Source organism: Lynx canadensis, chromosome A1 (assembly GCF_007474595.2).
Source record: "Lynx canadensis isolate LIC74 chromosome A1, mLynCan4.pri.v2, whole genome shotgun sequence".
Taxonomy (NCBI): Eukaryota; Metazoa; Chordata; class Mammalia; order Carnivora; family Felidae; genus Lynx; species Lynx canadensis.
The window spans coordinates 145,091,838-145,111,919 of NC_044303.2; the positions used below are offsets into that span (position 1 = coordinate 145,091,838).

The 20,082-nt window shown below is 43.1% G+C and overlaps 2 protein-coding genes across 4 annotated transcripts in view; both read left to right on the forward strand.

Moving 5' to 3' along the window:
• Positions 1-9,123, forward strand: part of RASGRF2 (Ras protein specific guanine nucleotide releasing factor 2) — a 240,783-nt gene extending 231,660 nt beyond the window's left edge. For both annotated transcript variants that reach the window (XM_030323851.1, XM_030323860.1), the window contains exons 24-27: positions 698-777; positions 2,095-2,212; positions 2,788-2,856; positions 5,675-9,123. In XM_030323851.1, coding sequence (XP_030179711.1) covers positions 698-777; positions 2,095-2,212; positions 2,788-2,856; positions 5,675-5,767 — 360 coding nt within the window. In that variant the 3' untranslated portion in view covers positions 5,768-9,123. The remainder of the gene's footprint in view (positions 1-697; positions 778-2,094; positions 2,213-2,787; positions 2,857-5,674) is intronic.
• Positions 9,124-16,119: 6,996 nt separating this feature from the next.
• Positions 16,120-20,082, forward strand: part of CKMT2 (creatine kinase, mitochondrial 2) — a 36,770-nt gene continuing 32,807 nt past the window's right edge. The window contains exon 1 of one of the 2 annotated variants that reach the window (XM_030323881.1): positions 16,120-16,178. The gene's annotated coding sequence lies outside the window, so the exon portion shown is untranslated. Of the gene's footprint in view, positions 16,223-20,082 lie in introns of both variants that reach the window. The other variant, XM_030323889.1, reaches the window with a different exon arrangement.

A 20,082-nucleotide genomic window follows, 5' to 3' on the forward strand; every position in this document is an offset into this window, starting at 1 on the left:
TTTGAGTCATTCTGAAAGCTCTCCTGAAGCGTGCAGCTCCTCCCCAGACTGAGGCAGAGTCATCTGAGGGGTCCCAGCCTGGGCATTCCAAGTGTCCCTGCTCCCTTGCCTGGGCATGGGTGTTACCAGGGGTGGGTCATCACCCCCAAGGGCCACCCTACCATTCTCCCATGTCCGTGGAAGAGACTCCAGATCGATGTCGACAACAGTTTTATTTCTTGGCAAACATCAGTTATACTTCTCTAACAAGTTGATGACTATGATCACAAAACAAGCGGTTTGTAGAAGAAGATAGCCAAGCAACCAAGTCTGTGTTTTGATAATTTGGAAATTAACACGCAGAAAGATTCACCCTGAAAACCACCTGACATGAGACCTCTCCTTTAAGGTTCCCTAATTCAACAGTGCTTTGTCAGTTCTTTAAATCCCTGTTTCTTGTGCCATTGCAATTTTTTTCTATGGATTTTCCTCTTTTTGGCTAAATGAGCAGTGTAGTCACTTTCTCTTCTCCACATGTTATTTTTTTTAACATGAAATTTAACCATAACGCCCCATGTCTGTCACATAACAACAGTCTGACAAAGGTGTCAGCCCCAGCCACTGTAGAAGGGAATTGAGCATCTTTTGGTAACCCTACCTGTCTTGTCAAAACATAGGAAAATTTTCATGACATACTAATTTATTTGTTTCTTTCTAGACAAAAGCTCTAATGGACAAACTTCAGAAGACTGTTTCATCTGAAGGAAGATTTAAAAATCTCAGAGAAACCCTTAAAAAGTATGTTTATTTTAATTATTAAGTTATTCATAATGCAAAAATATATTTAAATAATGTTTACAATATACACATAGTGGCCTGCCTCCTACTTTGCTTTGAAAAGAAAAACAAATGGGAAATAACTTCCATCATCTAGATATTTTCCTTATTTTTCTTTTCGTTTGAAATACTATGCATACAGTGTCTTGTGGATATACTCATGGCATGTAGACTGTCCCAAGCAAGAAGAAAACATCGCCAGCTTTTACTATAAAATCAAACATGTTTTACTATAAGAAGTTTCTTGGTTTGATATTTATTAATCTAAGCACAGTACATGATTTCTTGTGACTTTTCAAAAATATTCTAGGACCTATTAATTATTGTTATGTATTTGTGGCCTTTTATTGCTGGGTCATTACTGTCTCCTGAGAAAGACCGAGAGAGAGAGAGAGAGAGAGAGAGAGAATAGAACCTGTTCTCCTGCAGCTGGTTTTCTTATGATCTACTGCACATACTTGACTTGCTCTGGAAAACGTTAGTCCTGTGATGCCATAAGCAAACAGAAGACTTGTAGGAACAACAACAGCAGTAGAAGAACTACACCAGATCCTTACTCCATGACAGACGCCATGCATAGTGCTCCATGTGTCTGATTTAAGCCTGACAGTGAACTAAAGAGATAAGTTTTATTGTCTCCATTTTACAGATGAGGAGACTGTGGTTCATAGAGGTTGACCAGCATCACTCAGTACGTGGTCATACTGGGACTCAGACCCAGTTGTCTCTGGTCGAAAAGTCCATGGCCTCACTCTTGACTCTGAGAAGACCAAGTGCACCCGCCTCAAAAACCAAACACAAGGCATCTATGTAGTGTGCGGTCGTGATATTAATTAAGTCTATACCTTCTAAAACACTGAAATACTAACTAAATCAGAACGCAAGCTTTACAAGCTCTAATCACATTGATTTTTCTACCCAGTTCTTTAAAGTTTCCTGTTTATACTCTAAGGAGGTGAGGGCTCAGGGGGTTCCTACATGCTCAAACGGCTAGTTTCCAAGTACTGCCAGCACCTGTTTTGTATTTGTCTGTAAGGCATCCTATTGTTTGAACGCACCATTGTCTCAAACACATTGTAAAGTATGGGCTGTAATTTTCTATTATAGTCTATTGTGAGATGTATTTAAAACTCTTAATATCAGGAGACTGCTTCTGAAGATGGGATTAAAAGACTTTATTCTTCAGGATTGAAGCAGTATACTACATCCTGTTAAACAGGGGAGGGAATTCAATATTTCTGTGAATGAGCTTGAGAACAGTGTTCCTTGGTTTTGCAGCTGTAACCCCCCAGCTGTTCCTTATCTGGGGATGTACCTGACAGACCTAGCATTTATTGAAGAAGGAACACCAAACTTTACTGAGGAAGGCCTTGTCAATTTCTCCAAAATGAGAATGGTAGGTAGTAATTTCATAATCAGCCTATTTTGATGACTTCAATGGCTTATAGAGAAGAGGGAGGCTAAGTCATGGAGGTTACTGTTTGCATTTTCATTTTGAGGTGAAAGAGTTGGGGGCCATCAGGTTTAATACGTGATGTGGCTGATTGTCAGCAGGGGTGTTGCAGCTTGCATTGTGGGCAAAGGGGTGGGGAATAACTCCAGGGATGACTCTCTAAGATGGAGCAGTGATAGGTGCTGAAAGCTTTGTGCTGGACAACCAGGTTCTGAGCACCAAGTTAGAAGCAAGGAGCCCAGGAAAATAACACCCAGAGTTTACCACCTGAGGTAAACCACCTGCTGAACCTGAGGTCACCCGGTGCTACCTGTTCTTCTGATTGTGAATGCAATATCTTCTTGCCGTTTACATTTCATGTGACTCTTTGAAGGGCAAGAAACCCCTGGGCATAGAGAATGATAGGGCACGGCTCCAACACTTCACTGGAGAAAATGCCTGACTGCTTGTGGGTAGGGCCCAGAAGAATGTGATGCAATCCTTTTGCTTTGCTTTCGTTGTTATTGTTTCTTTATTAGATATCACACATCATCAGAGAGATACGCCAGTTCCAGCAGACTTGCTATCGAATAGACCATCAGTCAAAGGTAATACTGTGTGGTTGTTAAGGGAATTAATAAATAGAAAAGCGGAAATTAATGAATTAGAAACAGTGGTAAAGTTGATCAATAATACCAAAAGCTGACTTTTGGTCAGGAAAGACCAATAAAACAGACAAATCTTTGGCAACTCTGAGAAAGAAGAAGGAAGGAAGGATAGAAAGAGGAAAAGAGAGAGACAGAGAAAGAAAGCAGGCAAAAAGAACACCCAATTTATCAAGTTCTAGCAATTGTGTATTTTATATTTCTCATTAATGTGTCTACACCACCACCCTGGTCCAAGCTACCAATATCTGTTACTTGGTCTACCTGCATTCACTCTAGGATGTAAAATCCATTCTACAAATTACAGTCAGATAGAACTCTCTGAAACACAAGGTAAAAATATGTTTGTCCCTTGCATAAAATATTTTATAGGTTTTTCATTGCTCTTAGGATAAAGAAAGAAAAGGTCTAGATGTGTCCAAGAAGTGTTACATTACATGGCCCTTATTCATCTTTCAAGACTCGTCTCACTTTAGAGTCCCCCTTTCTTTCTCTATCCCAGCCACAGCTGGTCTTCCCTTCCCTTTCCTTTTTTCATTTTTAATAGATATTATTTTTTAGAATCATTTTAGCTTTACAGAAAAATAGTACAGAAGATTCCCATATAACTCAAAGCCAGTTTTTCCTTATTATTTTATAGAACTTGACAGACTTATCCTGAAACCCATAAGGAAGCTTAGGAAAAAAAAAGAAAAACAGACAAGGATTTTTTGAAAAATAAGAATAAGAAAGAGCTTTCCCTACCAGATACAGACACATGTCTTAAAACTATAGTGAATAAAACAGGACTATATTGGTGCAGGAATACAAATTCAGTGGAGTGGGATACCGTCAAGATGGAGATTTGTCTATATGAAAATCTAATATGGAATAAAGGAGGCATTTACAGAACGTGCCAGAAAGAAATTGACCATTCAAGTAAATGGAATAGGAATTTTGGCTCTCCATCTGCTACCATTCACACACGAAAAAAATCCAGATGAGCTCATTATCTAAATGTAAAAAGAAATATTAAATTATGTGAATAAAATATAGGACAAAATATTCATGACCTGTAGATTAGAAACACCTTCTTAAGCATTGAATGTAAGAGCTGCAAAAGACAAGATTGGTTAAGCTTGCTGCATCAAAATTAAAAACTTCTATGTGACAAAAGGAAATTATTTTAAAAAGCAAAAATAAAACCAGGAGAGGAGGAGATGATATTTTATAACATGTAAAAGAGACAGAATAAAAGTATTCTTATTCGTCTGTAAGAAAAGTATAAACAACTCAGTAGAAAGATAGGCAAAGCTATGAACAGGTGAGGTAACTCACAGAATAAGAACAAAAATGGCCAGTAAATATTTGAAAAAAGTTCGGCTTCACTGGTGAGAAGGAAGAGAAATGCAAATTATACTGAGGCATCATTTTCACAAATTTTAGAATATTGGTAATATCAAACATTAGTTACAGTGTGTGATACCAGGTACTCTCATATACTATAGGTACAGCAATTTGGGAGGTTAGTTTACATCATCTTTTAAAATTAAAAATTGACGAACTGAGCAACCAGACTTCTCCTACATTGCCGGTGAGAAGAACATGGTTCATCTACTTTGGAAAACTGTGTTGTGCGGATGTTTCTTAAAACATTAAATATGCATCTACGTTAGGACCCAGGAATTCCTGTCCTAGGCGTTTATCCAAATGAAAACATGCTCATTGAAAGTCTTGTATAAGATGTTCATAGCGTTTCTTAATAATAGCCAAAAATTGGAAATAGCCCAGGTGTCCACAAACAGATGAACTGCTAAACGAACGTGGTGTATCTACACCATGCAGCACTGCTCAGCAGTGACAGGACAGACTAATGATACACGCCACAGCATGGATGGACCGCAAAACACTATGCTGAGTGAAAGGAGCTGGACACCAAGCACACACTTACCTCAAATTCTAGAGTCAACAAAACTAATACCTGGTAACAGAAGTCCTAGCGGTGGCTGCTTCTGGGAGCAGATTGACTGGGAAGCTGAAAGAGGGAACTTCGTGGGGTAGCGGGGGTGTCCTGTATTGTGATATATATGCTAGAACCGATCAGACTATTAATTTTACTTATGTAAGTCATATCGGTAAAATTAAAGAAATATTTCCATGGAAATACTCCAGGCCCCAACATTTTTATCTTAGTGTCATTTCATTGCATTTCATTTTGTCTGTCCCAAAGGAACATTCCTGAGTGAGCACAGGAAACGTGCTAAGGAGGATTTCACTGTATTTCACTGTCACATTGGGTAATAGTGGGATACTGACAGCAGCTAAACACCCATCAATAAGAGATCATTAAATAACCTCTGATCACAGGTTAATACTGTATAGCAGTTAACATTCTGTGTACTGACATTCTGTGTAATCAGGGCTCTCCCGGACTTACAGTGAAGAGATGAAACCAGAAGAAGATGTACAGTAGGATATCACTAATGAGAGAAAAAAGATTTCTATTAAGTACATTTAATATCTAGAAAGATAGAACCCTCTGGAGGATACAAACCACATGATAGCAGTGCTGCCTGCGGTTAGGAGCTGGGAGAGGACTGGAAATGTGTGATTGTTGTTGGGTTTTTTTTTACAAAGAGAAAATATTCATGATTTTTAAGAAGTTACATAACATTTTTTAAGTGTCTAAGAGAAAATGTTTAATTGTGTCAGATTCCATTCAGAAAACGTGAGTACTGGTGTTCTGTAAGAACCAAAAGCTCGGATTTCCCTGTTCCTCCAGGTGACTCAGTACCTGCTTGACAAAGCCCTCATCATAGATGAAGATACGCTGTATGAACTGTCACTAAAAATTGAACCTCGGCTCCCTGCTTGAAGATCTGGCCTTGCCCCTGACTCCGTAGAATTCTCATGGAAAGTGGGACGGACAGAACTGAGCCATGCATGCCATGCCTCCCACCATGCAGTGTGGACCAGGGATAGAGACAAAGCCAGTCTCCTTTGTCCACTGAAGAAGATGGAACCCAACTGGAATTCTGTCTCCAGCCAGGGAAGCCCAGCTGTTTGGGGTCAAAGACAGATGCTTCAGACTTGGGTGGGAAGGTGAAAAGACTGATCCTTAGTAAAGCTGATGGTACATTTTTCATAAGGGAATGTAATATAGGAGATGCTGGTAGCCATTGTAATGAAGCAGGTAAGAAGGTAGATTTCAGAGTTTGCCCGTGTTCCGTTAGAACTCGGGGACAAAGATCTGTGGAGAAGGCCTGAGCTGCTTGTCTGGCACTTTACTGGCTTGGGTACAACTACCAACTTTCTCCTAGGGTTTAACTGCTTCTGTTATGTTTTCTTTATTATAAGCTTCCAGAAAAGCTGAGGCTTCCTCTTCAGGGATGGACCACCACACGAGCAATTTCAGTGTACAAGCATGTGCATGGTTTTCAGTGCATTCTAAATATTTACATTGGAGGGATGGCATGTTCTGAAACTGCTTTTTTGGTTTTTAGGCAACAGGATAGGAAAGACGTGATGAAAGTCAAGTGAATGCAACTTAAAAAAAAAAAAAAAACAACAACAACAACTCAATAGGCTTTGCCCGTGGTTCCTGCCTGGCAGCTGACTTCAGGTGGGGCGGGGCTTCCTACTGGGGCTGTGGTGCCCAAGAAGCCAGTGCCCTCGGAGAGGCAGGTGCTGAGTTTGCAAAAAGGTGCCTGCACACCTCCCCAGGAACGCTGTGGGGTAGAACAGAGGGACACCAAGCGCTGTGGGGGTTTTAGGCTGAGCGATCAGATATCCTTGAAAATTATCACTGCACCTTGCTGTGCTTGTTCCCCACCACCCTCCCCGCAGTAATGTGGGGACTTTTTCTGATTTATACAAACCATTTTTCGGCTCACTATGAATACTGGCTGTGTTTTTAAAACGTTGTTTAATGGGATCTTCTTTTTAAAACCCACACTTCTGTGTGCTGTTGGTAGACAGTTCTTCCCCGGTCATCTTTGTTTTTAACTTTAGGGATATTTATGACTGAAAGTACTGGAAGTGTATGGGAAATGGGACCAACCACTCAACAGCTCTCATATCAGAAAACTAAGGGCAGGACTTAGTTCTTCTGTCGTGTGCTGGGGAAGTGACCTTACTCTTCCCAGGATTGTTGGTTGTTGAAGAAATAGGGCTATCTCATGTTTACCTCCCTCTTCTCTTCTCAGGGAGATCTCTGCTTTAAAAGAAGAAAGAGAAAAAGATACAGAGTTATTGTTACCTGAGCCTATTGCACCTGACATTTTCTCTTAGAGGCATGAAGTATGTTAATACTGACCATGAAAAAACTGATCTATCTAGCTGCTTTCCTTCCTTCTTTGCACTTTAATTATGTTGTTATAACTAATGGCTGACTAATAAATTCAACTTGCTGGCTCATAAGACCCAGTGGAAATTCTAGCCTTCATAATGTACCATAGAGGTGGAGAATGTATATTTTTCCTGCATGGTAAGCGCCATCTCTGTACATAGCTATATAGTGAAATACCAAGTAAGCAAAAGAAAATATTTATAATATTTGAAGACCATTCCAAAAATATTTTCAATAGCTCATATTAGCCAACAGTGTAGCACTAAACCCAAGGAGGGTTATTTATGGATGCTTTATTTTTCTTTTTTTGAAAAACTGCTTGTCTGTTCTCTTTAGTTTCAAATAAGAGGTTGATGCACCTTGATGCATGATAAGCATGGGTTGTTTGGATCCTAACAATGCGTATCTTGCAATTTATGTCTCAGTGTTCAAAAACTGAGCATTCGAACTAATACATGTCAATTGCACCAAGCACCTCAAGGTCTTGCAGAAGAAAAGGAAAATAAAGGTTAACTTTCTTGGCTCAAAACCAGTCTTGGAAGGTGGACTAAACCAGGAAAGATCCGTGACAGGACCACACGCATAGTAGTTTCAGGCAAAACAACATGTGGAAACGTCCATGTGGTCTGCTTTGAGGTCCCCAGAGTCTTCCAGAGGGGAAGAGGTCACTCTGTGTGCACTTTCCCGGGGAAGTTTGGACCCTTATTTCCCTGACCCAGATGTTCCTGAGGCACTGCAGCCAATCTTACTAAAGAAAAATGGGAGCTAGAGAGGAATTTCCAAAGGCTCCTCCCCTTTTTGGAGAGCTGTGGTTTCCTCAACGAATGACAAAGCTTTCTCGCCTATTTCCTGCAGAATGTTGGAAGCGCCCCCTAGTGGTCATCCACGGGCACTGTCAATTGCTATGGTGACCCTTAGCGTTTTACTGAGTTATGCGTCCTTCCTGCTTTCTGGAGTCTGAAGCCTTTGCTGGAGCTGCGAAAGTGAGGACTCCACCTCCAAGGAGCTCCTTTTCATGACCTGTACCATTTCTGGACCATCTGGGAAAAGGACGTGCATTTTAAAAACCTCACTTTGGTCACGTTTAAAATCCCCAAGAGCAGTTTGCAGTGCTTCTTCTGATTGTTAAAGCACTCATCCTCTTCTGCCTTGCAAGCTTTGTATTTACTGTTGGAGTGTGCACTCCCAGCTGTGTCTGCCTATATTCCATTATATGAGACCCATCTCTAAGAGTAGAAGGCAGGTCAGCCTCTCACAACCAAATAGCAAACACTTGAATTGTTACCAAATTAACCTAGAAAATCAGAAGTAAAACCCAATTTCATGCTTTCAGATGAATACCCACATTTTGTACTGTCTATGAAATTATCTTGGGGATTTTAGGGGATGCCTTCAGTTATTAACTAAGACATCCACTTTTGCTGCAGGGACAAATCTCTTACTTAAGCCAGTATATTATGTGACAGACTTAGGCATGAAGTAGAACGTTGTCACTTGTCCTTAGTGTTTCTCTGAAGGAATTTAAAGGGAGAATTTTAAACTACTGTTGCAATAGTTTTGAGTGGCTCTCACACAAAGCCCCCATTACTTTGTTAGATTTCATACATGTTAAAGTACTGCTTAAAAACAAATGAAACTCATAGATACTGAATAACTTGGAAGAGAAAAATCCATCACATTCCAATTTGGAGTATATGATGAGGGACCAGTTCCTCTTCTTTCACAAAATTTTGGGTTGGTAATGACTGGGCCACTTTTAAATTCTTAACTGAAAAGAGTAATACAATAGAGGGGTTATTCCACCCCCCTGCCAAATCAATGTTTATTTTAAAATAAAGGATTTTATTTAGATTTCTTTTCAAAGTTTGATTTTATCCCCCCTGAAAAAAATGATTCTCTTTGCTTTAAATATTTTTTTAATCTAACCTGTGAAGTTTCCCATTTTTACTACTTTTGAAATGGGGTATATTATATATGGGATATATATTATGTGGGATAAATAATACATTATTTATGACTAAAGAATAGAGCCAGAACAGAGCCAGGCTAATGCCCACAGCCAGAAGGAATAAATGAACAAGATTCATTTTCATTTCAATAAGATACCAGACTGTAAGTTTAGATAATGACTGATTACAGATGCCACTACATGAATCCTGATAATAAGACTTGGGTCAATGAAATCTAATCATAGTGTCATTTTTCCATGGCTGTGAGTGACTTAAAATTAAGGCAGGGCAAAGCTAAAGTAGAAAACCATTTTGTTGTACGTATAAACACATGGATGATTCAGGAAAGTATTCATCTTGGCTACCACACAGCATGACATTAACATTAGGTTGATTGTACTTGACCTCATCTGCTCAAGAAAAAGAATAGTTCTACTTGATATTGAACCAGTGTCTTTTCCACAGCCCATTTTGTCTATCCCTAGAAAGTCAGTAGTAAAAGAGCTGGACGAGGTGCCCTAGCCCTGAGTCCTAGGCCCAGATCTACATCTGCAAGCTGGGAGACCTCAGGCCAGCGCCGAAGCCTTCTTGAGCCTCAGTTTCCTCATCTGCAAAATGAGCTAAGAGTGAATCCTGTGCTGCCTACCTCACAGGGCTGTCATCGGGACAAAATGGGTTAGACTGTAATCTGTAAAGTGCTGTCCAAATGTGAGGCAACATGATTACCATCCTCATCTCTCTTTGGCAAAGAGTTATTTAAATGTATTTCTTTCTTATTTGTGTGTGCAAGCGTGATGGACAGACCCATGTGTTACTTTGAGAAGTGTATTGTTTGTGTCCAGTAACTTTGCAAATCTGCTGCCATTTGTGATTCTAACAGAGGGGTTTGTGATGTGTCCTAACACTTGCCAGGTGGGGTGTGGGTTACACCTATATGCAAATTAAATTTTGCCTTTCTTGATTCTCAAAAATCTCATGAGTCTCTTCATTTGATTCTTTTTGCATTTTTCTACCTAGTCTTCTTTGTAGCAATGTGCTTCTTCAGATATTCTTTTACTTCTAAAGCTCAGGAGAAAATAAAGTTTGGAAGAAGCCCATGTTGTAGGCACTAAAATATCGGAGAATTAAAGGGAACCTCAGAAAAAATTTCAAGGGCCATCGGGCCCCATTGTCTTTCCAGTGCTTGAAGCTTTCCTGTGATACCCACAGCTCATGTTTGACCACCTTTGTCCATCCCCAGGCACAAAGAACTCATTACTTGCCAAACAGCTCTGTTCATTTAATGGCAACTCAACGTTCATGAACAGACTGAGTGTTCAGGTGGACCTAGCCCAGCCATCATTAGCCCCATCTGAAGCTAAGTTCCTCACCTATAAAAAAAGATGCTTATCTGCCCTTAGAATTACTGTAATGGCTACATGGAACAGTATATTTAAAACTACTCTAACTTGGGGCACCTGGGTGGCTTAGTCGGTTAAGCATCTGACTCTTGATTTTGGCTCAGGTCATGATCTCATGCTTCATGAGATCGAGCCCCACATCAGTCTCTGCACTGACAGCACGGATCAGTGCTTGGGATCTCTCTCTCCCTCTCTCTCTGCCCCTCCCTGTCTGAAATATATAAATATTAAAAAAATAAAAATACTCTTAACTTTCGTCAAGTAGGTAAAGTGCTAATATTTGGAGCCGAAGAAAGCATGGTGCAGCTGTTGCACACAAGTGAGAACTGAGGTAAGGAAGAATTTGGGTTTCTCCTATTTCACTGGCTTCCTTTTCCAATTCTGAAATGAGCCATCCAGCTGGTGCGGGCTCATGAGCACAGGTTCTTCGCATTTTATTATTCGGCCATCCCACACAGCATTACCCTCACCTGCCACCACATCCAGACTTGGGCTGGATTCAGGAATGGAAAAGAGAATGATCCCAGGACAGATTTCCTCTAAAGCAAGTTGCAAGCCTCACTTCAGTTCCTGTCCATATGGCAAGAGTCCGCCAAGTGGCCATACTGGCTAGTAGGTATGGGTAGAGCCCCTGAGCTCTGAAGGGAGTTGGCAGAGATGAGAAAGGGAGAAATGGCATATGAGAGGGATCATGTTTGAAGGATTTTTGAAACTGTGGGATTTCTGTTGAGTCTGTGTAGAGGTTGCCCCCCCCGCCCTGTCATAAACTTGAAGATGACCATGTCCCCAAAACAAAAGTGGCACCCCCTTTTCTTAGCAATGTGCCCATTTGTCCTCTTCGGACCTTACTAACTTATCTAGAATTACCCTGTAAAAGATGAAGTGTTGAGGTAAGGGGTGGTGGTGCTGGGAAGTGGGGGTGGGGCACTAAACATCCATTAGTAAGGAATTGGGGAAAAAAGAAGAGGGGTTTCTCATTGTAACTGTCTTTCTTTAAACTCTATATTTCCATAAGCCTCATCATTTTTTGGATCTGGGATCCAGCTATTTCAGGGCCACTGGATTTCAATTGGTGTCTGAACTGACTAGAAACTGTGTGCCCACAAAAGAACTATTTTAGGAAGAAATAAGCCTGGGCTCCCCCTGCCCCGCCCCCACACCTTACCCCTCACCTCAACTCACAGAGCTCACTGCCTGTTCTGCTGGGGGGAGGCCGGGGGGGGGGGCTCCCAGGGGCAGGAGAGGCCACGGTCCATTATGTCAGAACGTGCAAACCAGAAACTCTGACTCTAGATCGTGCAATCACTTTTGACGGTCCCAATCTGCAGTTGTTTTAATGAAATAACATAGAAGAGCCTAGAAAATATTTGAGTAGATTGTAGAAAGCGTAAGTATTACTTTGTAAAATTTTTATTCCGGGGCACCTGGGTGGCTCAGTCAGTTAAGCATCTGACTCTTAATTTTGGCTCTGGTCATGATCTCATGGTTCGTGAGTTCAAGCCCTACATGGGGCACTGCACTGACTGTTGCAGAGCCTGCTTAGGATTGTTGCTTTCTCTGAAAATAAATCAATAAACATTTTTAAAAACTTTCAATTCAGTGTAAGCCTGGTCATGATGATAGCATATATTTTAACTGAGGTATGAGCAATACACAGTAAAGTGCTTGAATCTTATGTGAACAGCTTGAGGAATTTTTACACATGTGTGCACGCACACAATCACTCCCCAAATCAAGAAACTTTCCAGACCCCTGAAGGTCCCCTCATGTGCCCTCCCCTCATGTGCCCTCCTCAGTAACCCCATGCAAAGGTAAAATATTTATTTTTTGCCTGGTTTAGAATTAAAAGAAGCGGAAACTGTGAAAGGAAACCACTCCAGGTAGGAGGTTATTTCTGGGCTCCACCCCCTGCTCCGGGTTGGATCCTGATTAAAAAGGGAAAGGGGAAATAGAAAGCTTGAACAGACCCATAACCAGCGAAGAAATTGAATCGGTTATCAAAAATCTCCCAACAAATAAGAGTCCAGGACCAGATGGCTTCCCAGGGGAGTTCTACCAGACATTTAAAGCAGAGATAATACCTATCCTTCTCAAGCTATTCCAAGAAATAGAAAGGGAAGGAAAACTTCCAGACTCATTCTATGAAGCCAGTATTACTTTGATTCCTAAACCAGACAGAGACCCAGTAAAAAAAGAGAACTACAGGCCAATATCCCTGATGAATATGGATGCAAAAATTCTCAATAAGATACTAGCAAATCGAATTCAACAGCATATAAAAAGAATTATTCACCATGATCAAGTGGGATTCATTCCTGGGATGCAGGGCTGGTTCAACATTCGCAAATCAATCAACGTGATACATCACATTAACAAAAAAAAAGAGAAGAACCATATGATCCTGTCAATCGATGCAGAAAAGGCCTTTGACAAAATCCAGCACCCTTTCTTAATAAAAACCCTCGAGAAAGTCGGGATAGAAGGAACATACTTAAAGATCATAAAAGCCATTTATGAAAAGCCCACAGCTAACATCATCCTCAACGGGGAAAAACTGAGAGCTTTTTCCCTGAGATCAGGAACACGACAGGGATGCCCACTCTCACCGCTGTTGTTTAACATAGTGCTGGAAGTTCTAGCATCAGCAATCAGACAACAAAAGGAAATCAAAGGCATCAAAATTGGCAAAGATGAAGTCAAGCTTTCGCTTTTTGCAGATGACATGATATTATACATGTAAAACCCGATAGACTCCACCAAAAGTCTGCTAGAACTGATACATGAATTCAGCAAAGTTGCAGGATACAAAATCAATGTACAGAAATCAGTTGCATTCTTATACACTAACAATGAAGCAACAGAAAGACAAATAAAGAAAATGATCCCATTCACAATTGCACCAAGAAGCATAAAATACCTAGGAATAAATCTAACCAAAGATGTAAAGGATCTGTATGCTGAAAACTATAGGAAGCTTATGAAGGTAATTGAAGAAGACTTAAAGAAATGGAAAGACATTCCCTGCTCATGGATTGGAAAAATAAATATTGTCAAAATGTCAATACTACCCAAAGCTATCTACACATTCAATGCAATCCCAATCAAAATTGCACCAGCATTCTTCTCGAAACTAGAACAAGCAATCCTAAAATTCATATGGAACCACAAAAGGCCCCGAATAGCCAAAGGAATTTTGAAGAAGAAGACCAAAGCAGGAGGCATCACAATCCCAGACTTTAGCCTCTACTACAAAGCTGTCATCATCAAGACAGCATGGTATTGGCACAAAAACAGACACACAGACCAATGGAATAGAATAGAAACCCCAGAACTAGACCCACAAACGTATGGCCAACTCATTTTTGACAAAGCAGGAAAGAACATCCAATGGAAAAAAGACAGCCTCTTTAACAAATGGTGCTGGGAGAACTGGACAGCAACATGCAGAAGGTTGAAACTAGACCACTTTCTCACACCATTTACAAAAATAAACTCAAAATGGATAAAGGACCTAAATGTGAGACAGGAAACCATCAAAACCTTAGAGGAGAAATCAGGAAAAGACCTCTCTGACCTCAGCCGTAGCAATCTCTTACTCGACACATCCCCAAAGGCAAGGGAATTAAAAGCAAAAGTGAATTACTGGGACCTTATGAAGATAAAAAGCTTCTGCACAGCAAAGGAAACAACCAACAAAACTAAAAGGCAACCAACGGAATGGGAAAAGATATTTGCAAATGACATATCGGACAAAGGGCTAGTATCTAAAATCTATAAAGAGCTCACCAAACTCCACACCCGAAAAACAAATAACCCAATGAAGAAATGGACAGAAAACATGAATAGACACTTCTCTAAAGAAGACATCCAGATGGCCAACAGGCACATGAAAAGATGTTCAGCGTCGCTCCTTATCAGGGAAATACAAATCAAAACCACACTCAGGTATCACCTCACGCCAGTCAGAGTGGCCAAAATGAACAAATCAGGAGACTATAGATGCTGGAGAGGATGTGGAGAAACGGGAACCCTCTTGCACTGTTGGTGGGAATGCAAATTGGTGCAGCCGCTCTGGAAAGCAGTGTGGAGGTTCCTCAGAAAATTAAAAATAGACCTACCCTATGACCCAGCAATAGCACTGCTAGGAATTTATCCAAGGGATACAGGAGTACTGATGCATAGGGGCACTTGTACCCCAATGTTCATAGCAGCACTCTCAACAATAGCCAAATTATGGAAAGAGCCTAAATGTCCATCAACTGATGAATGGATAAAGAAATTGTGGTATATATACACAATGGAGTACTATGTGGCAATGAGAAAAAATGAAATATGGCCCTTTGTAGCAACGTGGATGGAACTGGAGAGTGTAATGCTAAGTGAAATAAGCCATACAGAGAAAGACAGATACCATATGGTTTCACTCTTATGTGGATCCTGAGAAACTTAACAGGAACCCATGGGGGAGGGGAAGGAAAAAAAAAAAAAAAAAGAGGTTAGAGTGGGAGAGAGCCAAAGCATAAGAGACTGTTAAAAACTGAGAACAAACTGAGGGTTGATGGGGGGTGGGAGGGAGGGGAGGGTGGGTGATGGGTATTGAGGAGGGCACCTTTTGGGATGAGCACTGGGTGTTGTATGGAAACCAATTTGTCAATAAATTTCATAAAAAAAAAAAAAAAAAAAAAAAAAAAAAGGGAAAGGAACCAGCTGGTGGTGGTGTGCCCCTGGCGTAGAAGCTGGGTACGTGACAGTCGCCAGAGACTTAGGCAGCTCCCTCTGAAAGGTCAGGGCTGCTGCCAAAGTCCTCGTGGGTCACAGCTTTACAGTCAACCTTTCCGGTTTGGGGCGCAAGTCCCAAGGAGGGCTATTTTTAAGCAGGGATGTGGCCTGCAGGGCCTTCTGGGCGATATATTAAACTGGTAACGATTGAAAGTGAAATTGTCTAGCAGTCTACCTCAGATTGCCTGATCTAAAAGAGAAACGTGATTGTTGTCCCCGAACCCAGGCCCTAGACAACAAGTTGGAAGATCGTCTGGTCCCTGCTAATCGCCCAGAGCCTGATTAGCAGCTCGAGAGGGAACTTTAGACGTCGTCTTCTCAGACCTCAGCTGGTGGGCGGGGGGAGGGCGTAGAGTCATTCTCCAGAGCTAGCCGGGGCCCCCGAGATGGCGCTGGTGAGGGAAGGAGGAAACAAATCCCCGAACAGGTGAGGCAGTCTCCCTGCCCGCGCGCTTCCACGCCAAAGCCCGGTGCTGAATGGCTGGGCGGCCAGTCAGCCAGGTTGCAGGCCCAGGAACCTGGAAGAGCGCTGGGAGAGGCCGCCTCCAGCACCGGACTTGGGGGAGGGCAACGCTTGAGAGAAAGGGCAGGTGCTGGAGACAGCCCAGTGGGGAGAGTCCCGGGCCAGCGTTCAAGGGCACCGCTGTGGGATCCAGCGCGTCCTGACCTCCGACGGGAGAGACGCGATTGGCGGAGGCGCGCCCCAGCCCCGCCCAGCCTGGGAGCCTTTTCAAGGCCAAGGCCCGCCAGCTTCCGGTACATTTCTCAGCTGTTTGCCGGCAGCGGGACGCGGGAGACTCCGCCTCCAAGGTCAGTGAGCCCACGAAGCCAGGCTTCATTCCTGCAAAGTGGGGGCATTGCTACAGCCAGTGTGAGGGGCCATGTGTGCAGTGGGCCGAGGGCTGCGGGCGGGACCTCGTAGTCCGGCGATAACAGTTCGTTCTCGTGGGCACTGCTCCCGGGTGAGGAATTGGTGGTGCCTGTCTGAAGAAGCCTTCAGACTGTGGGCCCTAGCCGCAGCCTCCTCCCTTTCCCGCACACAGGCGCAGGTGGCCGTTCTCTGAACACACCTGCAGTGAGGTGCTGGCATCCGCACCTTGTTTGTCTCCTCGTTTTTGTCGGCAAATCAGGAATTTTTCTTGATGGGAAATCTCCATGTCTCTGAATTTGGGACGTTATTCTTCAACGAATCCAATGTTTGCTGGGATTGGTTTTCAACCTCAGTGGCGTCAAAGTGCAAATCGGTGACTTGGGATAAGTAGGTGGAAAATGAACATTTTGAGGCCCTCGAAAGGAGCTAATTGCTAATTAACCCAACAGCTGGACCCAATTTAAACTGGTTAACACTATTACTAGAGATTCATTATTGAAATCGCTAATCCATTAATAACGAGCCAAGTAATTGTTTTGCCCCCAGTGGAAGTAAAAATGCTGCGCAATTGGCCTAAACGTGTTTCATCTTATTTGCTCGGTTGGCTCGCAGGGGGTTAGTGTCAACCCTGCTTTTGTCCCTTGAGTGGATGACATCTCTGCCTTCAAATTCTCTGGTGGGTTTGGAGAATGATGTGCAGGGACAAACCCAGATTCTTCAGATCTCCTCAGTGCTGCCCTTTAGACCTTCCTTCGAGCGTTGCCCTGGCTCTGCGACCCCGCAGAGGGTCAGCTGGAATCCCGTGAGGTGGCTTTAGTGCCCTCGTGACTAGGCTTTGCCCGTTCAGCTGCTGCCCTGTTTCCAGAAGTGCCACTTTCCCTGTCTGCAACTCCCACACCTTCTCTGTTTCCGAACCCCTGTCATTGGTCTGTTTCCTCTCTGCTCAAGGAGAACAGACCCACCCTCAGAACTTCGAAAGTGGGCTTCCTGGCCAGGCAGGCTCTTAGAGAGTATATGGGTGTTGATAGCTGTGTGCCCAGCCCACTTCCTCCTCTCCATTTGTAGGTGCTTTTCCCCAAAACTTCAGCCTTTAGAGTTAAGCCTTCTCTGGGTTAAGGCTCCATTTCAGCAAAGGGCACAAGTGCCATCTACACCCGTGGACTCTGCCAGTTGCATGATCAAATCCTATCCGTAAAGATTGGACCGGAGGCCAGGTCAGTTTTCTTGACCTGGGAGGTTCAGAAAATCATGGGTTAGGAGGCGGGGTGTGGAATGGGGAATCCTGGGCATTCAGAGGGGGGAGGAGGGTTGGTTCTGAGACAGACTTTGCCTCGGCTGAGAGCCCCTGGGTCTCCACATCTGCTACACCTTGGAGGAACCATTTGTCTTCTTGGGTCTCACTGCAGGGAGCCAGGCCTGAAGGTGACAGTTAGAGGTCATACCCACCTTTGCCTGGAAGCCACAGAGGATCCTATCGCTGGGCAGGGAAGGAGGCCACTCCTTTATAACATTTTAAAGGACTAGATGGTTCCTAACTTAATCTTTTCTTGAAAACAATTTAACTATGAGAGGCGAGTCTGGTAATAGTCCTATGTCTTCATTGTCAGGAGGCCTACGAAAGGCCTCTGGTTTACAGGGAAAGACTATAAATATCTCCTGCTTATGACTTGCTACTTGCTGAATAGAACAGAAATGACCAAGGGTGCCCATTAGAGTGACTATACATCCAGTGGTGGGGAAGTAGCTTGACCCCTGTGCTCTCTGGGAGAATTGGGAGGGAACAGCCATTTTCTGCTGGCCTAGTAGACCGGCATCATGGGAATTTGTTGAGAGTGGTCTGTGGAGCTGTTCCAACCCCAAGGATGTGCTCTGTTTTGGGGTGGCTCTGTGGAACGAGAGCTGACACGTGGTCCTCCCCTTGGCCTTCCACTGCCCTCCAGCCCCAAGGAGTTCAAACACATGGACACCATGTACAGCTGGATTAGAAATAACTCTGAGTCAGCAGAAAGGCACCCGTGGCATCTCTATCCAGGAATCTCAGGCTTGAGGCAGTGACAGAATCTAAGGCCTCCACATTCCAGGATGTGACAGAACTGGAAAACTCTTAGACCAGACCCCAGACTCTGAGTCTAGCCTAGGACGGAGAGCTATACAGCTCTTATGCACTCTGACCAAAGGACTTAATATGGTGTGGTTCTTATTTTTTAATGGAAGGGGCAAGTAGCAACAAACATGATATTAAGGCCTTTTGCTGTGATCTTGCACCCCAGAGAGAAACCTCCCTGGCTTGGAGCCCTGGAATTCTGCCAGATTTTAGCCATGATGGTGTAACCAATGGTTTTCAAATCTAGAGTCATAGAGGTGTTCCAAGTTAGGGAAACAGGCTGACAGCTTCTATGGAGTGAGGGCCATAGACGACCTCCCTCCTCTCTTCTGAAATCCCTACTTCTGCATAAGGGAGGAGAGAGGAAGGAGGGAGACTAGCTCTATCTCCTTAAGAAAAAGGCAGGCGGGGGCGCCTGGGTGGCTCAGTCCGTTAAGCGTTTGACTTCGGCTCAGGTCATGATCTCACAGTTCGTGAGTTTGAGCCCCGTGTCAGGCTCTGTGCTGACAGCTCAGAGCCTAGAGACTGCTTTGGATTCTCTGTCTCTCTCTATCTCAGCCCCTGCCCCACTGTCTGTCTCTCTTTCTCTCTCTCTCTCAAAAATAAAAAATTTAAAAATTTAAAAAAAGAAAAAGGGAGGCTGGCTCAGTGTCCCCTACGTGGCTGGCACGCACATTGGGCACCTGGTGTGTGAGTGGAGAACACTGACATCTGGGCCACTTCAGGAGTGTGAGGACAAAGAAGGAAAATGGCTTATAATATTCTGGGACTCTGGGGAGTCACACGCTTTGAGGTATTGTTCCTGTGCCCAGGAGCTGTCATGATAAAAGGAAAGACACACCTGGGTTCAAATCCCAGCTCAGTCAACATGCTGTGAGACCTGGAGCAGGTCACCTAATCTCTCTTGAGCCTGTTTCCCCATTTCCAAAATAATGCTTACTTGGCAGGATTGTTGCAAAGACTAAAGACAATTTGTAAGACTTCTTGCATGGTGGTGTCTTATGGTAGGAGCTCAATAAATGTTTAAAAAAAAAAAAAGACAGGTTTGACTGGGCACGCAGGGATGGCGGCAAGGACATCCCAGGTGGAAAGGTAGAACAGAGGGTTAGAAGTGGGTGAAGCCTGAAGGTTGTAGTAGGTAGGTGAGGGGTTGTCAGCTAGGGGTAAGATCCCCTGATAACAGGTGTCAGAGAACTTAACAGCCCCACTAGTTAAATCCATTTACTGAACTCAGATGTTGGTTTTCAGAGCATGATCAGTGGATCTGAAAGTACGCACTGGGCTCCTTGTAGAATGTAGTCTTGCTCTCAGATTACAAATAAAACGATTGAATGAAACATTTTAAATGCTAAAAATGTAAGCTAAAATTAACCAACATTCAGAGAAGGGGCAGACCAGTGCGGTCGAGATAATCAGGGGTGGCTTTGAGGAGAGAGTGGTAAGTGTCCCATAACCTTAGGGTCCTTAGGGAGAAGGGACTCAAATCTATTCAGTGCTTGCTGCAGCCTGTCACTTAATCCTTAAAACATACGGGGAGAGGTTTCGTTGAGCCTGTTCTGTAGATGGAGTTGCTCACACTCAGGTTCCCAGACCCAGTGAGGTCTGGGAATCACCTGTGAAGCTCTTTGACAAACACATGTGATGGCTCCATTCTTGCAGAAACTCATTCAAAAGATAGAGCCTAGAAATCTGGATTTTTAACACACTTCAGAGTTGATTTACTTTTTAGCTTTTTACCT